At 42.8% G+C, this 22,327-nt stretch overlaps 1 protein-coding gene across 3 annotated transcripts in view; it reads right to left on the reverse strand.

Moving 5' to 3' along the window:
• Positions 1–12,150: 12,150 nt before the first annotated feature.
• The window catches only part of EBF1 (EBF transcription factor 1), a 430,360-nt gene continuing 420,183 nt past the window's right edge, over positions 12,151–22,327 (reverse strand). For 2 of the 3 annotated variants that reach the window (XM_059888301.1, XM_005209684.4), the window contains one exon: positions 12,151–15,319. In XM_059888301.1, the coding sequence (XP_059744284.1) occupies positions 15,288–15,319 (32 nt within the window). In that variant the 3' untranslated portion in view covers positions 12,151–15,287. The remainder of the gene's footprint in view (positions 15,320–22,327) is intronic. The other variant, NM_001192916.3, reaches the window with a different exon arrangement.

Below are 22,327 nucleotides of genomic sequence, written 5' to 3' on the forward strand. Positions count from 1 at the left end.
TAATAATTTCTTGGATATTGTTTTGTGAAAACATCTCAATGAGAAGAGGACTTTTTTATTCAGTCCTTCAGCTTTTAAAATTCACATGATGAATCTTTGCTCCCACTGCCCTAGAAAGTCGGGGTGCACAAAAAGGGAATGAGAACAACTCTTGTACTAGAGTGGAGATGAGGGGTCTCGTGCCAGCTTCACCCTTGCTCTATGACTTTAGGTTGCCCCTTCCTGAGTCCCTTCGTCTTGCAAGGGCATTAGAAAAATAATCTCTAAAGCTATCTGTTCAGCCTGAAAGGGACTGTGATTCTTTGGCCTTGGATCAGAGCAAAGGTTGAGGTTGATCGTTAGCTACTGATTTCTCTGAGTGTGAGACTAGTATTAATGGAAAACAGCTTAGTGGTTCACTTACCTTTTTTTGGTCCCCTTTCCTAAAACCCCATTTTTGGGTTTAGCAGGTCCAGAATCCAGTTAATTTTCAATCTCTTCCTTCCCACCCATAATCCACCTAATAAATGTATTCAGGGGTGATTAGATAAGTGATAGTCTTTGCCTTGGCTGATGTGTGAGCTGGAGTTCTGAGCTCTCCAGTGCCACCCCTGCATGTGACCCCGGGGCTCCACTTGCTGGTTTCTTCATTCTGCTGGAAAATGTCATCCACGGCATCAGTTCTCTTACTATTCCCACGAATCAAGCTCTTAGTAGCCCAATAAAATCGTGAGACTTGGGATTAAAAAAAAAAAAGAAAAAAAGTGATTGTGTTGCTTGGATGCTAATGAGACACATATATCTGAAACAACTGATTAAAGACCTTGGAAAGAAGGTCTGGACACAACATGCAAGGTGGCTGATTTAAATAGGTGAGGAGCATTCCAGATACACGAATGTCAGGTACCTTTACTTCAAAGAGATGTACTTAAAATAGCCTCTTTTTCCTCACGTATTTTCCCACGAAATATTGGGACACCAATGGAGTGAGAACAAGCAAAAGGGCTGAGTGATTCTCCCATCAGGATCCCTCGTCTGCCAGGTTAGCGCCAACAAATGTACCAAGCCGGCAGACCAAGTGTCTCCAATGTGTTTCTAGAATCTGTTGTGCAGTTGATAATAAATAACTCCTAAGTTGTGTGATTACATAATGATAGCCACGTTCATTCACTTGTCTATCAAAGGAGCCATACTTGAGTTTGAGCTCCTTTCCCCTGGGCCCATGAAGTGTTGTTAGCTTGGAGTCTTTAAAATTTCTAGCAATCCTGGGCTAAGTGCACTGGGGTGGAATGTAGTCCCTTTTGCTTAGTAATCCATTAGCTAATGGGTGGGAGCCCGTCAGCTTTATATTTATTCCTTAAGCCATTAAGGTTCACCTGCTGTGCATGAGACTACACTTGACAAAAAAAGAGTGATAGTTGAAATAAAATAAATATCAAGCCTTACAAGATCTGATGGGTCTTGTTTAAAACATGATGGGCTTCATGGAAAGGTAAAGGTGAACAAGCTATTACGAGCTGACACACAGCATTGTGGGCAAGATGCCGCAGAGCTCTTCCCCGTGCTCCAGGCCAGGGGTACTCACCAGTGGAGGGGAGTTGTTTGAGAGCTGTCTTCCAAGTGCCCCCCAATATTTGTCTGCAGTGTCTACCTAAGTCTCTTGAAAGGTGCTTGATAAATTTCTCAGTCAATCTTACTGCGGCTTTCTTTAAACTCTTTAGATACAAATCATACTCTTTCTGATCTGCACATGACTCCACGTAGTCTGGGTCCCGCAATAGGACCGTCTTTCCCCTCTCTTCCCCTCCAACCACACTGATCTTTCTCAGGTTCTTTGCAAGGAATATTCTTTCTCTCTTTAATGTTCTTTCTTGCCTTATTCACCCTTCAGATGGCAGCTTGAACACCATTTTTTCAGAGGAAGCTTTCCTTGGTGTTCTGAAGAAAGTTGGTTTCTAACTGGATGATCTCCTGCTTTCCTGCCCTATATCATGTATTATATTTAATTGCATACATATCTTACTAAGCACAGCACAGCACATATCTTATTAAGGTTTGCTTCTCTCACTAGATGGAAAGCTCCTTGATGGCAAAAATCATGTCTGGCTTTCCAGCACCTAGCATAGTGCCAGCTGAATAAATAAGGGAATTCAGTCCTGAGAGATCTTCGTGGACAAAACAAATGCAGACTTGGACTGATGGCTATAGAGAAAGAAAGCCTGGCATTTCTTGGGTTTGATTTGTGATAGTTAAGGTTTATTCTGTGGTGCCTAGTTTTGACTACATCAGTTTCCATAATTATCTCCAGTAATTATCACTTAGCCCTACATAGACAACTTTTCTGAGTTCTCTGTATTCTTTCTCAACTGTGTTTGTAAACTGGACCAGTTGTTTTCTGAGCTCCTCTCTTTCATATAGCATCTTATCAAATGTAGCTACCTACAATGAGCTCAGGCTTTTAATATTTCATTCCCAAATCTCCTTAGCCTACTCCCGGTCTGCCTGTCTAGATTATCTTGGGTATTACTTTTACCATGTTTTATTAAATTCTTACTAAATATTTTCTCTGTTGCATACCACTGGTCATGATTCTCCCCACCTCCAACTGGTTCCTCACCACCTACCACTGAGTTTTAAAATAATTTGTTTTCAGTTTTTTCTTATAACTGCACCTACATCTCGGCTTCTATTTCAGTGTCGAACAGCTATTGCCACAATAATGTCACATAAGAAATCACTCCAAAGCACAGGTGTTTACAAACACAGCAAGTTTTAATTCTCACCCTTGCAGATTTGCAGGACAGTAGATCCAAGGAACAGCTGAAATTGTCAGCATGTCTGGGTGAGCGGGTTTGAGGCCGAGAGTCAGCGCAGCTCAACTCCGAGATGTCAGTGGGCTCTGATCTGTTCTGTGTATGGACACGTCAGGATCCAAGTTTAAGTTTCAGCAGTTTTTTGGAGGAAGCTCTCTTCCTGGTGTATCTGTGGTGTGTAAGAACCAAGTCAAAATTCACAGTCACATCTGTGGCCTCTGCCTATATCATGCGATATCATGTTCCAGGGACCGCATCAAGTCACGTGTCCAAGCCCACCATCAGTAAGGTGAGGAGGCAGACAGCATCCTGCCAGTTTCCCTCACAGGGCTCTTCTCAATATGATAGAGTATGTTTGCTTATTAATATGCTTTTTTGTGCTGAATTATTGCCCATGTCCAACGGCTCTTACCTTCAGCAACTAGAATGATGTCTGGCCTATATGAGGCACTTATATATTTGACTAATTAAGCAAAGAAGGAATAAGTGACTTCAAGAGATTTCTTGTGCTGAGTTGCAAATAGGCCTCTAATAGTCCATTCCACAACTGTGTTCAGTTCAGTTCAGTTGCTCAGTCATGTCCGACTCTTTGCCACCCCATGAATTGCATCACGCCAGGCCTCCCTGTCCATCACCAACTCCAGGAGTTCACCCAAACTCATGTCCATAGAGTCGGTGATGCCATCCAGCCATCTCATCCTCTCTCGTCCCCTTTTCTTCCTGCCCCCAATCCCTCCCAGCATCAGAGTCTTTTCCAATGAGTCCACTCTTTGCATGAGGTGGCCAAAGTATTGGAGTTTCAGCTTCAACATCAGTCCTTCCAAAGAACACCCAGGACTGATCTCCTTTAGGATGGACTGGTTGGATCTCCTTGCAGTCCAAAGGACTCTCAAGAGTCTTCTCCAACACCATAGTTCAAAAGCATCAATTCTTCAGCGCTCAGCTTTTTTCACAGTCCAACTCTCACATCCATACATGACCACTGGAAAAACCATAGCCTTGACTAGACAGACCTTTGTTGGCAAAGTAGTGTCTCTGCTTTTCAATATGCTATCTAGGTTGGTCATAACTTTCCTTCCAAGGAGTAAGAGTCTTTTAATTTCATGGCTGCAGTCACCATCTGCAGTGATTTTGGAGCCCCCCTCAAAATAAAGTCTGACACTGTTTCCACTGTTTCCCCATCTATTTCTCATGAAGTGATGGGACCAGATGCCATGATCTTCGTTTTCTGAATGTTGAGCTTTAAGCCAACTTTTTCACTCTCCTCTTTCACTTTCATCAAGAGGCTTTTTAGTTCCTCTGCACTTTCTGCCATAAGGGTGGTGTCATCTGCATATCTGAGGTTATTGATATTTCTCCCTGCAATCTTGATTCCAGCTTGTGCTTCCTCCAGCCCAGCATTTCTCATGAGGTACTCTGCATATAAGTGAAATAAGCAGGGTGACAATATACAGCCTTGACATACTCCTTTTCCTATTTGGAACCAGTCTGTTGTTCCATGTCCAGTTCTAACTGTTGCTTCCTGACCTGCATACAGATTTCTCAAGAGGCAGGTTAGATGGTCTGGTATTCCCATCTCTTTCAGAACTGAGTTAATCATGTCTAAATTTCAGCTAATCTCATTTCACTTAAACCTGTTACATGTGTCTTTTTAGAACTATGAAAGGGCTTAGCAGGATCACACATCATGAAATGATTTATGGATGCCAACATATAAGGAATGTTTCTTTGCTCTTTTCCTTGTGTCCCTAAGTTATCCATGTCAACCTTTGTCTTGTCTCATCCTCAGCATAGGTGCTAAACCATTGCCCTGCAAATTTATTGCCTAGAGTTCCCTTCCTTTGGCGTATGAGTGTATTCAGAATGCTTCTTCTTTTTGCTTGTCTGGAGCTCACTGGTACCTACTCTGGTACCAAAGTATAATGACTGGGGGATCCATTGTTTTGCCTGTACTTCTGACAAGCATCAGACACAGATCATGCTCTGGTTTGATGTGGCAACTATTGGGACAGTTTTTTCTGCGGTAAAGAAGGAATCCTTTCTTGGGGGTGGCTCTTTGGATGCCAAGAACACTATGCCATTGGCTTTTAAGTAGTCGGAAGGACTTAGATTTTTTTTAATCAATTATATCCATCAAAGTGTCGCATATATTATTATCAAGAGATAGGAAACCACCTAACGTGTACCAGTTTGAAATCAGTAAAACATATGGTATATCTGTGTATCTCTGTCACCTGTGCATCCATCCATTCACACGTGCATACATACAATGGAATTTCAATCCCCTATACTGACAGACTGGCTAATACGTTCTAGGCACTGAATGATAACTCATGTTGTGGCTTACTTAACATTATCTTCTTAGATACATTTTAAAATAATACTCTTATTGTCAATTCTTTTTAATAGATGATATGCTGAGGATTAGAAAATTTTAGTGATTTCTTTTTTTGAAGTTATTTTCAGTATATACTGATTATTGGATTAGTTCATCCCATAGACAGACTAACTGTTGTGCCCATATATCTTAAATAAATGGCCTTCAAGATCCAAAGGGGGCCCTCTGTCCTCAGACAAAGTTGGTGAGCAGTTCCGTTTTAGTTGAGCATGATGACCCCAGTGTTCCGTGGTCATCATGAGAATGTAACAAACATCTATCTGTAAGGTTAATAGACTATCACCTTGTGTAAAAGTAGCCTCCAAGAAAGGAATGCCAGGTGCCATTATTGTGCCATCTCCTGGATTTTCCTGGATGTGAGGGTGAGCCACAGTATTCTGTGCTTGTAGGGGGGAAATGGGAGCTCAGTGTCTGCCTTCTCCCTTGAGTACGTTGGGCTTTGGTGGTTTCTGGGGCATGAAGTTTAGGGTAGGAATGTTTACCTTTGAATTATAAAGAGCAGTATTGGGGATCCCTAACCTTTCATCTGGTTACAGCTGGTTTTAAAGGATTATAGAAAAGTTGACCACATCCCTAGAATCTCATGCAATAAATCCATGGTGCAGGCAGAAGTGAGGCAGGGAGAAGGAGAAGGTCTCCCCATAGTGGTCCTGCAATCATCAGAGTAATTGTTCTGCTTGAAGAGCTACCAGTGAGCCAAACACTGATCAGGAGTGTTACACAGAAGAAAACGGAAAAGGATACGACAGTGGAGGAGAGGAACTGAGGAGGAGGAGCAGTCTTCCACTCTGGGTGACGTGCAGCTTCCATGTGGAATGCTGTCTGCACACCCTCCCACCCCTATCAGCTCTACCCTTCTGAAATGAAATGAAATGTTAGTCACTCAGCCATTTCTGACTCCACGATCCCATGGACTGTAGCCTGCCAGGCTCCTCTCTCCATGAGGTTCTCCACTTAATACTGAAGTTTGTTGCCATTCCCTTCTCCAGGGAATCTTCCTGACCCAGGGATCGAATCTGGGTCTCCCACATTGTAGGCAGATTCTTTACCATCTGAGCCACCAGGGAAGCCCTGCTGACTGCTTCTCAAATAGGAGTGGACCCATGAATCTTGCTCTATGTGCTCACTGCTCCCTATTCTTGCCCCTCACAGTCTAATATGTTCAAACATTATTAACAAGGAAGTGTTTATGGACTTTCTCTTCCCCCAGTTGCCAAAGGGAATCACGTTTGGCCAGTCCAATGTCTTTCCTTTCCCCAGCTCTGCTGAAGAGGAAAGATTTTCTTGCTGGAAGAAAGACAATGCAGTGAGAGAAAATAATGCACTGGGGTGGGGGTTGGGGTAAAAAGAAAAATCACATCAACTCAGAATAGACTGTTGTCAGATGGATTGAGCAAAGTAGCGTCTGAGTAAGGAGAGTAGGAAAAAGGATGGTAGAGGAAAGAGAATTTTAGCAGGTATTGCTGTGGACTTTACAGATAGGTTCTTATAATGGCCTTTAAGGCATTTGAATAAGGGATCAAATTTTTTTAAACTAACTGTGGGTGTTGACATGTATGCAGAGACAGAGCCACAGGCTTGTTCAGATATAGTAGGGTTTGTTCTTGCTTAGTCACTAAGTCATGTCCAACTTTTTTGCAACCCCATGGACTGTAGCCCACCAGGTTCCTCTGTTCATGAAATTTTCCAGGCAAGAATACTGGAGTGAGTTGCCATTTTCTTCTCTAGGGGATCTTTTAGACCCAAGGATCAAACCTGTGTCTTCTCCATCTCCTGCATTGGTAGGTGGATTCTTTACTGAGCTACCAGGGAAGCTTTTATATTAGGATTACAGCAGCATTTATCACAGTATGAAACGATTCTTGTGTGGTTCTTTGCTTCATATCTGTGTCCTCCTTAGGCAGTAATGGGGAGAAGGAAATGGGTCTATTTAAGACACAGTTAAACTCCAGCCCTTAGCAAAGTGCTTAACACAGAGAAAGTCCTTGGTAAAAATATACTGAATAGACAAATGTGTGAGAGAAGGCATGACTGATGGTTCTAATTCATTTTTTCCTGCTCTCCCTCATTTTATGGCCATGACTCCTGGCGGAGTCCCACCCAAATCTATGTTATTTAAAGAATCAACTTCAATGAAACTCCCTCCTTTTTGTTGACATTTTGTTGACTCTTTGTGGAGTACTGGATTCTCCTTTTAACCTAATTCCCTGTGCAATATATTTCCTGCGAAGAGTCAGCTCTCAGGCCTGTGGTTCACTCCAGGGCTCAGAACGTTCCTTCTTAATATAGAATGTGGAAATTATACAATCAGTGGGAAAAAAGTATGCCAAGTAGATAAAAATCAGTCCCACTGTAGCGTAACTCTCCAGAGAGAAGAGATAAAACTGCTTGATACTTAAGTTAAAAAAAAAAAAAAAAAGTAGCAAAATATTTCCAGTTCCGGGAACTGAATTTCATTCCTAATGTAAATATAGAAACCTCTGGAGAAGAGGATCATACTTGGAAGAGGGAAGGAAAGCAAAGGGAACGGTAGGAAAGGATTTCACTACCAAGCTCCATAGCTTAATAGTAGGAAACAGCCCAAATAGAGACATCAACCACTTCTTTAATTGTGGGTGTCTCAGTCAGAAAACTGAGTTTCATCTTGACTTCTCCTCCTCCCCCAATCCCAACATTGCCTCATCACCAAATCAGAGTGGTTTTATCCACTAGATATTTTTAATTGGAGTATACTTGACATTTAACATTGTGTAAGTTTAAGGTGTATGACATGTTAATTGCAATGTGATTACCACCTTAGCACTAACACATACCTCCATTGCATCACATAATTATTTCATTTTGTGGTGAGAACATTTAAGACCTAGTCTCTTAGCAACTTTGAAGCTTGTAATACACTATTGTTGACCATAATCAAATGCTAAATATGTCTAATCCTATCTATTTTCCCCTTTCCCATGCTTATAGTCCAAGCTATGCGTTTTTTTTGCCTCACCCATGGCAATGCCTCCTAATTGTCCTTTTTCCCCTCTGCCTCTCTCCAATTTGTTCTCTAGGTAGTTATCAGGATATTTGTAAAATACATGTTTGATCCCTTGTTTGCAAAGTTTAAGACTCCCCACTGTGCATCATTATAGCAAATATCTACTGTAAGACAATTATCTACTGTAAGACAATTATCTACTGTAAGATCAGTTCAGTCACTCAGTCATGTCTGACTCTTTGTGACCCCATGAATTGCATCACGCCAGGCCTCCCTGTCCATCACCAACTCCCGGAGTTCACTCAAACCCACGTCCATCGAGTCAGTGATGCCATCCAGCCATCTCATCCTCTGTCATCCCCTTTTCCTCCTGCCCCTAATCCCTCCCAGCATCAGAGTCTTTTTCCAATGAGTCAACTCTTTGCATGAGGTGGCCAAAGTACTGGAGTTTCAGCTTTAGCATCATTCCCTCCAAAGAACACCCAGGGCTGATCTCCTTCAGAATGGACTGGTTGGATCTCCTTGCAGTCCAAGGGACTCTCAGGAGTCTTCTCCAACATCACAGTTCAGAAGCATCAATTCTTTGGCGCTCAGCTTTCTTTACAGTTCAACTCTCACATCCATACATGACCACTGGAAAAACCATAGCCTTGACTAGATGGACCTTTGTTGGCAAAGTAATGTCTCTGCTTTGTAATATGCTATCTAGGTTGGTCATAACTTTCCTTCCAAGGAGTAAGCGTTTTTTAATTTCACGGCTGCAGTCACCATCTGCAGTGATTTTGGAGCCCCAAAAATAAAGTCTGACACTGTTTCCACTGTTTCCCCATCTATTTCCCATGAAGTGATGGGACCAGATGCCATAATCTTTGTTTTCTGAATGTTGAGCTTTAAGCCAACTTTTTCACTCTCCTCTTTCACTTTCATCAAGAGGCTTTTTAGTTCCTCTGCACTTTCTGCCATAAGGGTGGTATCATCTGCATATCTGAGGTTATTGATATTTCTCCCTGGCAATCTTGATTCCAGCTTGTGCTTCTTCCAGCCCAGCATTTCTCATGATGTACTCTACATATAAGTCAAATAAGCAGGGTGACGATATATAGCCTTGACATACTCCTTTTCCTATTTGGAACCAGTCTGTTGTTAAATTATCTACTGTAAGATAATAAGAGAATAGAAATGAAGAAGAAAAGACAGACACCTCTTAGAGAGGACTTGCTATAAAATGGAGCAGAAGGCTAATGGACAGACTGAGAGCAAAGTGAGGTCTAATCATATTTTCTTTTCTCTAAGATGATATAATATGTGTAGGCTGATTAGATAGTAATATTGAGGAAGAAGAAATTGAGATGTTGGAGGGACAGCATAATCATTCCAGGAGCAACATTTTTGAGAATGTGACTTGGAGCCTGTGAGGGCAGGCATGGCCATGAGCATAGTGTGCTGGAAAAGGTTTACTTCTCTGGACATCTTTTAAAAATGAACTTTTCAATGAGGGTGTTTTGGCAAGGCAAAAGGAAATTTATTAAAAAAAAAAAAACTTATCTGTATATTTAACATTGAACATGGCTACTGTAGGATATGGAGAGTTTTTTCACAATTATATATTCCATTTCCCCACATTCCTATTCCTTTTGATGAATTTAACATTGTTTTCTTCACATAGCCAGCTCTAGAGGCATTGAGCATGGCCCTCCATGCCCTGCTTTCCCTTATTTGCCTGGAGAGTCTGTTTATACCACGCAGGCAGGCCATTCCATGCAGCCTTCCTAACCTAGTGCTAGGAATGTGAATAGGACCCTCAAATCAAGCTGGGTAAACATCTCCTTTAGTAACTTGTCTTTTGGCCACAAGTCCCAAACTGCCATTCTTAGAGGCCCATGGACTTTCTTTTTTCCCCAATGCAGTGTTTTGAAAGCACTATTTTTGGATTAGATGGCAGCATTTAAAAAATGAAAATTTCACACAAAAATAATTCAATAATATTCAAATAATTCAACAATGGCATTCTTGAAAAATGAAAGATGGGCATCACTGGGGCTACATTCCCATGTGGGGACAACTGCCTGGAGTAAGCGAGGGTTCCTTGTCTGTTTTTTTACCCCAGCTTACCCACTTCATGGTTTACCATCAAGGTCTCTGTGGTCAGATACAGAGCATTGAGTTTATGACCATTGGTTCAGGCCCTACAGGCTGGAGCGATGACTGGTTTGCCTACTGCATCCTAGCAAACCAGTGAAGTGCCAAACGGATAGTAGGTCCTCAGTCTCTGTTCTGAACTTCCCAGGCTCCTCAGTGCCATCTCGCACAGCTGTGTACTCCACAGTCTTCCTGTTCTTGAATGGGCCGCACCTGCATATGCATGCTCAGTCGTGTCCAACTCGTTGTGACCCCATGGACTGTAGCCCACTAGCCTCCTCTGTCTATGGGATTTTCCAGGTTGCCATTTCCTTCTCCTGAATGGGCCCTGTCTATATCCAAAGCCTAGATCCTTATATCTGCTCTCATTCCCTCTCCTTTGGTGCCACCCCACCTGCTGACTTCATCCTTCACATCTCAGCTTGGATGTCCCTCTCTCTGGAAGCCTTCCCCAACCCTTCAGGTTAAAAACAGATCCCACTGTAATACACTTTCAGAGCATTCTAGACTTTTTCATTGCCCTTATCAGTTGGTTAGTTAGACTTGTATGGTTGGTTAATGTCTCCTTGCCTCACTCAACTATAAAGATCCATGAGGGCAGGATCAGTGTTGCTGTGCTTGTTATAGAATCCACCAGGCCTCACCTGGTGCCAGATGAAACCCTCAAGGTCTATGTGAATAAGTAGGCCTTCCAGGAAATAGGCCTTAAGGAAAGTAGAAGCCAGTACGTAGAGGTGTGGATGTCCGTCTTATTCTGTGGAGCATTATGAGTGTCTTGTCCTTACCACTCTAAACTACTCTGAGTATAGATTCCTCGTCTGAGATTATGCGTGGCCTAAGGGCAGGGGACTCTTGTTCCCTTTTTATCTTCCGTATGTGATACAGAATTCCAGAAATGTATATTGAATGACCAAATTAATCAGCATGGATTTAAGATGAGGATGGTGGCTTCTCTGCTTATTAACTTATTCATTACACTCTTTCATCACCTCAGGATTGGGCTCTATTCCAGAGCAAAAGTGTATCAGCAATGCCCACCACAAATGATTCTGATGGTCGTTGCAAGATGACCCAGCAGCTCTGGTCATCAAGTTTCTGTTGGTGCATGGCCTATTTGCTGAGTTTTCGAGGCATTTTATAAGCATCATTAAGCTTATCATGTCCAATAATTGTAAAAGTAGGGAAAGCATTGAATGTGCAATTGGAGAGACTTATGATGATGATGGAAATTAAAGTGAAACAGTTTTACAGGAGTAGGTGCCTATTGGGTGTTTGTGGAATGTTTGACCCTAGGTAAATTTGTTTTTTTCCAACAGGAAAAAATGTCTTATCGACATGGGATTTAAAACTATAGATCATGGAAAGTTCTGTGTTCACACATGCCTCCTCCTCAGTAAACCAGGGCACATAGTTGACCAGAAAGCTCACTGGGATTAATTAGCAGTGGTATGTGAAGAGCTTGGTTCAGACTTGGAACATGGAGGATGACTTTCCAGCGAGGCCAGATCCTAGGTACATAATTCAGTCACTTCAGGGGATCTCATGGCTTGCCTAGTGTAATCGGGGCTCTTGGCTCAGACCAGGATGGGCATTGTGTGTCCAGCTGCTGCCAGCAGAGGGCAGCAGCACGCTGTGTGAGTTCAATTTGCATTCCAGATTAGCAAATACCCATGCACTGACAAAGAGGGAAAGTGGGTGTCCCAGGACTACTCACTCTTGCTGCTTTTCTCTGGGTGATAACACTGGCCCCACGCCATTGCACACACAGACCTTTTTACATTATGTTGGACTTGGGCTCATCCAAAATAGAGAAATGAACACACAACTAGGAGCTGCCATCACAGACAAGAAGTAACTTTAATTAAATATTGTGAAAGTTGAAAAGTTTTTACAGCTTGAATGTTTGCAAAAAAAAAAAAAATTATAACAATCTCTACAGTAGTTAGGTTCTCTAACGATTGAACTGTACAGTGTGTGTCTATTCCAAAAGTCTGATAGGAAGGTGAAAGGTTAGATTTAGAGATGACTTCGTTAAGCTGCATCCTAGTACAATGTGAGGCCAGGGTGTGTTATGCAATCCAGTCATCCAGAAGCTGTATTTTTCCCCCCAAACTGAAATCTTAGTTGAATTCTCTATTTTGTTTTCTTCTTAAAGCCATATTCTGTATTTAGGGGAACATCTTTTATTTGTAAAAGTTCCATGTAGAAGAGAGAGGGTCAGAGGGCCAGAATGTCTTTTCGTCTAATCAATGTAAATAGAGGCAACAAAACACAAATTATACACATTTTAAAGGCTCTTTGGACTTTCAAGAAAAGTTCTAACCACTACAATGGCTGACAATGGGTGGCGTCTGTCACCAGGGTCTGAGCCGGACACCTCACCGGCTGACCTGGGGTCCTTCACAAACAGTTAAGGGGCTCACCAGACAAAATATGGCTTTAAATTGTACACATCTTCAGGCCAGCGCTTACCACACAAATCCAGACAACCTTTCTGAGTACCGAGAAGCAATGTGTCCACTTTGCTTACATTTTCCAGTTTTATTATTATTTATCATTATTATTTCTCACCAAGAAAAATCAGCTTTCTTCCCCTCCCTTCCCTCCCGCAACATCCCTCCCCCACCCGCCCCAACCCATAAAAATCGCACTCTGACAGTCTAGTGAAAACCATTGCAAAATCCATATGGGGGCATGCACAGTTGCAGCATTGTTGTAAATTTTCTTGCTCTACTAGAAAAAGTTACATTATCTTAAGGTAACAAAACAGTTCTTTTGTGCTTTTCAATTTCTTTGTTTTTTTTTTTTCTTTCTTTTTTTTTCTTTTTCTTTTTTCTTAGAATGTTAGTGATGACTGACAGTTCTGGTGCACAGTTACAATGTACAAGTGAAATGAATATGATTTGCATTGTTAAGGCATCCAATCTGCTGGTTTATATTTATGTGAAAGACAGAGGAAATATACAAGCAGACTTAGGAAAGAAAGTATGTTCACTGATTTCTATGAAGTTTCTCCCTGGAATTTAATGCACAAAATGCGTCACTCCAAAGGGAGAGGTTCCATGCATATTAATAGAGTAAAACAGCATTAGGGTTTTCTTCTGTAAGCTTCCAAAGCAAAGGATACATTTTTTTTTTTTTAATCTACGGAACTAAATGCTACAAGAATAATATGCTACTATTTTTTGCCATAAATTGGAAAAAACTTAACTTACAAATAATACAAAAATAGACAATGGCTTTTGGGTGAAAATTAAAAAAAAATGAAGCATGGTTTAAAACGATACTAAAAATAACTATAAATGAAATGTTTAAAAATCACATTGAAACAGCTAACTATAGGTGACCAAACAAATACGCACTTTTCACATAGCAAACATACACAATAAAATAAACTGGGAGTCAGAGGAAAAGGAGGAAGGGGAAAGCAATGTACAAATTCCAAAGATAAATACATTATTTATATGGATATCTTACAAAATCCCCATTAAAACAAAAAGCCTTTTAATTAATTTTGCAAGTATGTGCAAGCTAAAGGTAGTGAGCTTTTTTTTTCCTTTGCAAAATATGCAGTAAAATCTTTTTATGATATTGAAAAACCGTCTTAAGACATTAAAATGTATAAATAGAACAACAACTTTGGCAAAAAATCACAAAAAATCTACAGTATTTATAACTACATACAAAAACACAACAGCAAAGAAAAAAATATCAGGCAAATGCATCCTCGGAGCTTTGCTGCATCTTCGCCATTAACTTCTATTGTAAGAACACTTCCCAGATAATGAGAGCAAAAATTCCCATCGAACAGAAAACTGTGTTTTGAGGTCTCAACCTTCTTTTCCTTTCTCCCAGTTTCCTTTTATTCTTGATTCCAAAGCACTTAACCCGTTGTTTCAATCTACTATGTTACAAATAGTAAGGGTCGACTAACAGAGGCGCTAATCTCGAATGGGAAATCTCAAAGACCTGCTGTGTTGGAGGATTGGGATGAAGTCAGCATTTAGGATGAGTAAACTTTAACCTTGTAAATGGCGGCGTGTTACTGGGATTTTGACTCGATAAGTAACTGGAGGGGATAGTTTGGAATTCTGTGCCTGACCCTGTTCCACGCAGTCTCAAAGGAGATTCTCACACAGTGTGTGTGCCTACAAGCTCTCGAGAGGCCATCGGCTTCAGAAGAAGTTGACATAAGCAAGAGAGAGAGTGCTATCAGGTTTAAATATGCAGTTTTAACATCTGTCTAGAGGCACTGGATTTTTGAGTAGAAGGGGAAAATGTGATCACTCACATCACTGGTTAACTTTCCAGGCTGCATTTATTTACACAGTTACTTAAGACAACAATACGAAAGGGAGAAATAAGCTTGCACTGCTAAAGGGTGGCATGTTAAGTTAGATACTGGAAATGCACTGTCTGAGTAACTACGACTTGATATGCTTTAAGGCGCAGAAGCCGACCCTTAGTTTCCTAAAAAATCTAACTGGCATTCCTATTCTGTCCCATACAAGCTTTTTTTTTTTTTTTTCCTTTTTTTTAAAACTTTTTTGTAAATATCACCACTTCATTCTCCTTTTACACAGCTTTAAAAACATCATAAATTAAAACATGGAGTCTTATTTATAGTGTCCCTTGTATACAGCTTTATGGTTTATAAAAGACAAGTGATTGCAGTTAAGCTTAAAAAAAAAAAGAGAGAGAGAAAGAAAAAGTGGATTTGCTTTTATCAACACAGAATAAATATATCCCCCCAAGGACGCGGGAGGTACAACTGTAACCAACACCCTGCGTTAGCAGATCCCTTCCAATTTCAGTATTTGCAAGGTCGGCGATATTGTTTGTTTAAAAATCTGCAGTTATTGTGATTCCTCTTAAAAAGGCCTGAGTTAAAAGTTCCACTCTGGGACTTGTATCAGATTACTCTCTGTAGCAGAATCCAACCTCTTCATTAATAAAATTCTTCAAGGCAATTCTTTCACATGGGAGGAACAATCATGCCAGATATTGCTGTGGAAAGAGAAGACAAGAGTCAGTGGCTTTTGTGTCCAAACTTCCTACTAAAAGAGAAAAAAGATGGGGGGAAAAAACACCCACACCCCACTATGTTCGTTGAACATTAGCCACAAATGAGCTTTCTCATCTTCCCCGGAAGGAATTTGTAATTACAAAATATACATGTACTTTATTAAGAATGTAGTGTTATCAGTGAGTATATGTGTCTTTAACAGATGATCCTAAACGTCCCTCCAAATCTGATTTCAATTTTAAGACGTAACTGGCAAGTCAGAGTTTGAATACTGCTGGGAAAGTTAGAGCCCCGTCGCTTGCAAAGGAGTGGGAATTTTCAGTTTTTCACTCTTTGTCCCCCTTGCTTTCACTTCCAAAATATAAAATGAAAAACTGGCCCACCATAACAACCAGCAATTGCTACGAAAAACCATGGCTCTGCCTGTGTCCTGTATTAGCGTGAGAGCTGAGCACTGAGGACTGGAGCGGCGATTTGGGCGCCTCCACTTCAGTCCTCGGGCCTGAGGTGAGAAGCAGCCAGCTCCAGGAGATGTCATTCCCTGGGGGATGAGGAGGGAGGGTGTCCCCTATACCTCTGCTGCAGTCAAGGTTTCTGCAATGGTCTGACCATGTCTCTAGAAAACTTTAGCCTAGGAAAGCTAAAGGAGATCCTAAGGCAAAGGGAAAGCTGTATGGGAGAATTAAAAATCTTGCAAAGCATTGTTAGGAGGCCTCACACAGTTGTATTAAAAGAGCATGGAATCCCACAGGCCCACATTCCACCTCTTTTCCGTTTGCTAAGTCCCCCAGAGGTGCTTGCTTGCTTGCGTGCATGCTCAGTCGTGTCTGACTCTTTGGGACCCCATGGACTGCAGCCCACCAGGTTCCACTGTCCATAGGATTTTCCTGGCAAGAAAATACTGGAGTGGGTTGCCACTTCCTTTTCCACCCAGATTTATTTATTTGTCTCCGTGAACCTCTCTGCCTCCTCGGCTAGGAATGGGGTGTATTTGCTAGGGCTGTGATACTGTTCAGAGTTGTGGGAGATTTAAATGTTAACGACCAATATGAAGTGCTTAGTTTTGATAAGCTCCTAGTGAAGAGTTGGGCTCCTATTAAATTCTGCTGCTAAATTAGCTGTGTGACCTAGTGCAAACTACCGAACTTTTCTGGGCTGTGTTTCCTTATATCAACTAGGTATTGTCCAACATGGAACACTTCACTTGATGGGTATAAGGAATAAAGGGACAAGTGCAGAGTTCAGGATGGCAGCTTTGAAATATGTGGAGATGAGAGCAGTGCTTACATTAGAAGCAAGAGGCAGCCATCTTTGGCTTTAAGCGATGGCTTAGCATCCTGTCAGGCGGAGAAAGGAAGTCATTGCTTTCTTTTTGTTGGCAATTCTAAATTTAAATTAATGTCCTTGTCAGTGGTGACTGCATCTAGGAAGTGACCCTCTAAATTTCCCAGCTCTCATGTCTGCAAGAATGGGCTTTTTTAAAGAGACCCCCAAAGCCTTCAGTAGACACAGGAAGGCCAGGTGAGGCTCTGAGTGCTGTGAGCCCCGCAAGCCTCTGTTTCCCCTCCCCGACCCCGACATTTTTTATTCAATTTTTAAAAAAGCATTTTGCCAAACACTTTTTCCGTTAATTTTTAAACCCATCTGTATTCACAAGGAAATTTAATCCACATGTTTCTGATTCATTTACACGTAAATCATCCAAATGTTGTTTTGCAAGAGCCATTCTGCAGTCCAAAAGCTCCTAGAGTCTTTTTTGTAAGTCCTCATAAGCCATTTTTCTTAGAAACAGGAAGTGTCTCTTGCCAAATGCAGGCCAATTTAAACTCCCAACGATTTGGGATCCATTGGAAATGCAGTGCGCCCCTAAGATGCAAGTGAGCCCTAGATTTTGACTGACACAGGAAGCTGGGTATTTCAATCCAAGCCTTGAGAATTCAAGATGCTGTAGCTCCGAAGGCAAGGAGGATGGACTGGGAAAGAGGGTCTTTGCAGACTGAGAGCTCAGCATGGTGCTGCCTCCCTAAGGGTCTTTTCTTCCAGGCTGAAGGTAGGTCCAGGCACCTCTACTAAAAGGCAGACCTTCCCAAGGGAGTGCTAAGGCCTCTGGCAAAAGAAGTGTCTCCTTATCTAGCCTGTGTGCCCAGCAGTCTCCTAGAGCAGAGCCTGATCACCAGGAAGTTTCCATATGATACAAAGCAAAAGGGAAAATGGACAAAATTCCTGCTAATTGGGGTCGGTGGACCCAGTCAAAATTTATCAATGGGGCCCTAAAAACATCAGGTTTTTTTTTTTTAATTCTAGATGACCAGAATTAAAAAAAAACACAAAAAAACCTACTCAGTGTTCTGATACCTGAATAATGTGTTAAATCAATAAGATGAAACTTCTATTACAGCCACATTAAAAGCTATAAAGCAAAGCTAACTAACATGTTGCCAGTCCAGAGCTAACAGTGTTTCTTAATCTCGGACACAGGGGTTAAAAACTCCAGCACGTTGAGAGCCCAGGCTGGCATCCTAAGTGAGCCAGGTTCCCGCTGTGGGGACTGAGGTGGCTCAGCCAGACTCAGGCCTTCTGTAGCAAGAGCGGCACTCACTGCTGCCATGTGAGAATGCCTCCACATAGCCACCACATGTTACTCCAGAGAAGGTGGAGAGGTGGATTCTCTAAAACATAAAATAGCCCAGTTTGTATGTGTTAGCAAAAAGTTAAAATCAAAGCCAAATAAACAAACCTACAGTCTGGGGGTGTCTAGGGGTGACTGTGGTCTGTCCCCACTTCCCTCCCTCTCCTTCACTGGTCCTCAGACTCCTCTGAGGGTCTAATGGAAGCCAGGGAACCTCTGTCCAAGAAGGCTCGGAGATGCTTACACCCAGAATTTTGCACATAACATCAGGGGGTTACTGCTCCCTAAATCTCTTCCATCACTTCCTAGACTCCAGATGCAGAACCCTTATTGATGAGTGAATTTTGGGCAAGGAGTCCCGTTTGTGGCCTCTGGGTTTAGGCACGCTAAAGAGGCCTTTTAATAAAAAAACCTCATTGCATGACTGCGGGGAAGCTCCCGGGATGTTAGAAGCTGTTTTTCTTGTGTCTGTGCCCTAATCCTCAAGATTACTTATGTGGGTGAGATGGATGGGTGTTTGAGGCTTAGAATGTTCCAGAAATGGTGCTGGCACACGGACTTGCCGAAGTGGGGCCCATGAAGATTTCCATGAGGACACGACACCCCCACACTCTCAGAGAGTAATGTGTGCCAGGGCATCACAAGACCGAAGTGGCTCTACCATCCCCCTGGCAGCTGGGTGATCACATTCCCTGACAGAAGCTCAGAAAACTACTGGCTTCAGCAGCAATGCATTTTTTAATTGGATAAGAACAAAGACAAAATGCAAAGTTTTGCCGAGCTGGGAGAAATCTGGAATGAGAGGGTGGAATGTGAACTTCCTCGAACCACCACATGTGTAAGGATGCGGAGCTAATCGGGAACAGGACGAGGGGACGAGCTTGCACAAACTCAACATGTGTGTCAAGCAGAAGACAATTCCAGGAGATGTGCTACCAGACTGTGGAGAGCTAGGTGGGGCCGGCCAGCCTGCGCTCCAGCAAGGTGGGGAAAGGGGAGAAAAGCACAATGTGGGTACGATTTCTGTTAATTCTTCACTGCGGAGACTGTCTGGAACATAGGGTTTAAAATCCCCACCTTGGGGGCAGGTCCAGTGACGTGGTGACAGCATTCTGGGGGCTGCCTATCTCTTAATGAAATCCTTTGAGGCCCAAAATTAGATAGAATCCATGCTTCAGGGGCCCAGCTTTGGGAGAAGGGAAAGTGTGTCTCCAGGACTATAACTGAGCATATGAGGTAACTCAAGCCTCTGAAAACATACACACTTGAGGAGTCTAAGATCAGGACTGAACAATGACATCTTGATAACAATGGAAGGAGATGTCTCTGTGTTGTTATCTTATCTTTAAATCCAAAATATGTCTAAATTTTACATAGTTTTTCATAGGATGTTCACTGGTCTTAATGGGCCAATAAGTGCAGAGAACTAAGAGGGAGACTCTCTTCTGTTTAGCTGCGGGGTGTCTTAGAGCCTTTAATTAAACTTGCATGCATTGTGACTCCAAGATAGTAAGCACCATTTTCAAGGTTTGTTTGACCATAACCATTTCTTTCTTTTTTTAAAACAGAACATTTTATGAGACTCCAGAAATACTGAGATAGATAAGAGTTTGTCCTACAGATGTCTCAGGCAAATGGTAGACTGTCAAAGGTTTTACCTACCTGGGAGAGAAAACCAGCTGGAGTCACAGGAGAAACTGAAAATTCTAAAATATAAGAATGGAGCTCCTGACTCCCAGGTAAGGACTTCCTTGTTACCCTTTCTCCCTGCCTCTTGGTACCTGTGCTCTAGGAGGGTACATGGCTTAGTGGCTACCACACAAGACTCCGGCTCAGGTTATCCTTAAACCTTCTGCTTAAAATGCCTCCCCCCCTCACCTCATCTCCCTGGGCCTGAATCCTACTTGCCCCTCATCCAAGGTCCAGTCAACCTTCTCCATGAGGCTGGTCTGAATTCTCCCTAATCTTTCCCTCGTCTAAACTTCCACAGCTGGTTGCCCAATGGCTTGAATATGACCATTTAGTTTAACATAGGGGCTTATATTGGGGCTTTCCTGGTGGCTCAGACAGTAAAAAATCCACCTACAATGCAGAAGTCGCAGGAGACACAAGTTCAATCCCTGGGTTGGTAAGACCCCCTGGAGGAGGGCATGACAACCCACTCCACTATTCTTGCCAGGAGAATCCCATAGACAGAGGAGCCTGGTAGGCTACAGTCCATGGGGTCGCAGAGAGTCAGACATGACAGAGCAACTAACACTTTCATACTTACATAATAGTCAGTTGGGCTGGGGCTTAACCCCAATCTCCCTTAATGTGCTAGTCCTATAACTCTGGATGAGCCTTCTCAGCTCTCAGTTTCTGCATCTGTATAATGGGGACAATAAGGAGCCCATATCTAAGGTTGGTTGGAAGGAATACATGAGACAGTGAAGACGACAGGCTGGGAAGAAAACCTCCCACATTAGTGGCTCTGACCATTGTCGTCACCATCACTTGAGACCACAGTGTGTATCTGTTGAGGAGTAAATGTGTGCTGTCACCAGAGGAGGCTGAGAAAGGGCTGCTAAGGAAACGGATCTCTAAGGAGTTGGTTAAAAAAAAAAAAAAAGAATGATGGACAATTAGCAGAGTGGTAGTTGGAGGTAAATAGACCTTTAAAACACTTAAACAGCCTAACTGTGTCACCTCTAATCTTGCTTATATGGTCAATTTGCTTAACCAACTCTTCCTCCGTCACTTGCCCTGTCTTAATGATCACAATTCTGAACAAGGTGGGTCCAAATGAAACAGCTGTTACTGTAACAAAGACGACGAGGAGGAGAATACCACAACTCCAGAGATTCTCCTCCTCAGTTCTCTAGCCTACATGTCTTTTTAAATTTTTTAATAGAAGTGGAATTTAGAAAGCTGAAGATGAGGTAATTCTTAGGTTTCGGGTCTAGGAGCCCACGGTCAGAATATTACTTTTCCCAGAAGCCAAGGCCCCCAGGAAGAGACCGCTGAAAACAGTGGCGCGCTGTGCCCACATCTGCAGGGGAAGCAGACAGAGGACAGACACGCAGCGCGGGTGGGTGGGGCCTGCCTGGTGAGTGGACGGCGGCGGCGGGAGCAGAGTGGGCGGGGCGGAGGAGAGCTGCCCGGAAGTTGGTGTCAGTTACTGTGACTTTAATTTCTCTCCTCATACCTCCTCTGCTGCCATCACCCTGACACTAAGGACCTTTGGTGCATAACAGAATTGGTAACACAAAAACCACCAGAACCCACGCTCAACTAGAAGGGAAGGGCAGTGTCATCCACAACAGCAAGTCGAGCACAAGCGTGCCGGAGTTATATGCTCCCGCTGTGCACTAGGCAGGGTTGGAGAGGTGGAGACGGCTGTAGGTCAGAAGGGGGAAGCAGGCTCTGTACTTTGGGGATCTGTGCAGACTGGGTTAGAAACGCTCTAGGGGTGACAAATGTACACACCTTCTATGTGGCCCTGTCTTGATGCCATCTCATCATTACTTAAGCATACACACACACATACACACACCTTACACCACCGGAAGTTCCCTTAATCCAGGAGGTTCTAAAATTGGGGCTGAGTTCCTCCTTTCAGACCCTTCCTGTTTCCTCCTTGATCCACACAGCATGAAAAGACCTTTGGCCTCACCGAAGGGCTGCCCACTTCAGTCACGGACCCTCGAAGAGCCATGGGCCTTTTCTTCTCACATGCCACCCTCTCCACAGCTGATTACAAACCCCATTACACCTCCTTCCTGACGTCAAGTCTACATTTAACAAGGGCTATGATTGGCAGCTTGGGAATGGCAGATTTCTGCTTTCCATACGTTTTTATCCTTATTTAAACCCATTATAAGTTATGTTCACTTAGGCATTACATCCTCAGTTTGCCAGCTGGAGATGTAGTCAGGGTGACAGAGCATTATTTTTAGCTGAAAAAGATACTTGCACGAATGGGTGGCTCCCCTTTTGTGGGGTTGAGCATTTTCTATCACAAACAATATTGCCTGAAATGTCATTCCAGAGTCTGAGTATCTTCCTCTTCCCTCTAAGAAGATGGCTTTGCTGGGGGATGTTTCAGGGATGGGCATGGGCACTCACCTCACCTGTGCTGGACAGACTGGCCAGTGCTCAGCAGAGCCCTTCTGGAGTCAGAAAGGTGCAGGCAGGAGGAGCTCGGGTTTAGGAGACACACAGAGGGGGTTCGGTTTTGGCACTATCATTACTAGATACGTGACCCTGAGCAAACTGGGCCTTCGTTTTCCCATCTATATAATAGGAATAGTACTGCCCTTACGGAGTCTTCGAGAGAATGGATGTAAGTTTACATCAGTACAAAGTACTTGTCTGGACG

The sequence above is a fragment of the Bos taurus genome, chromosome 7 (assembly GCF_002263795.3).
Source record: "Bos taurus isolate L1 Dominette 01449 registration number 42190680 breed Hereford chromosome 7, ARS-UCD2.0, whole genome shotgun sequence".
In the NCBI taxonomy this organism is placed as follows: Eukaryota; Metazoa; Chordata; class Mammalia; order Artiodactyla; family Bovidae; genus Bos; species Bos taurus.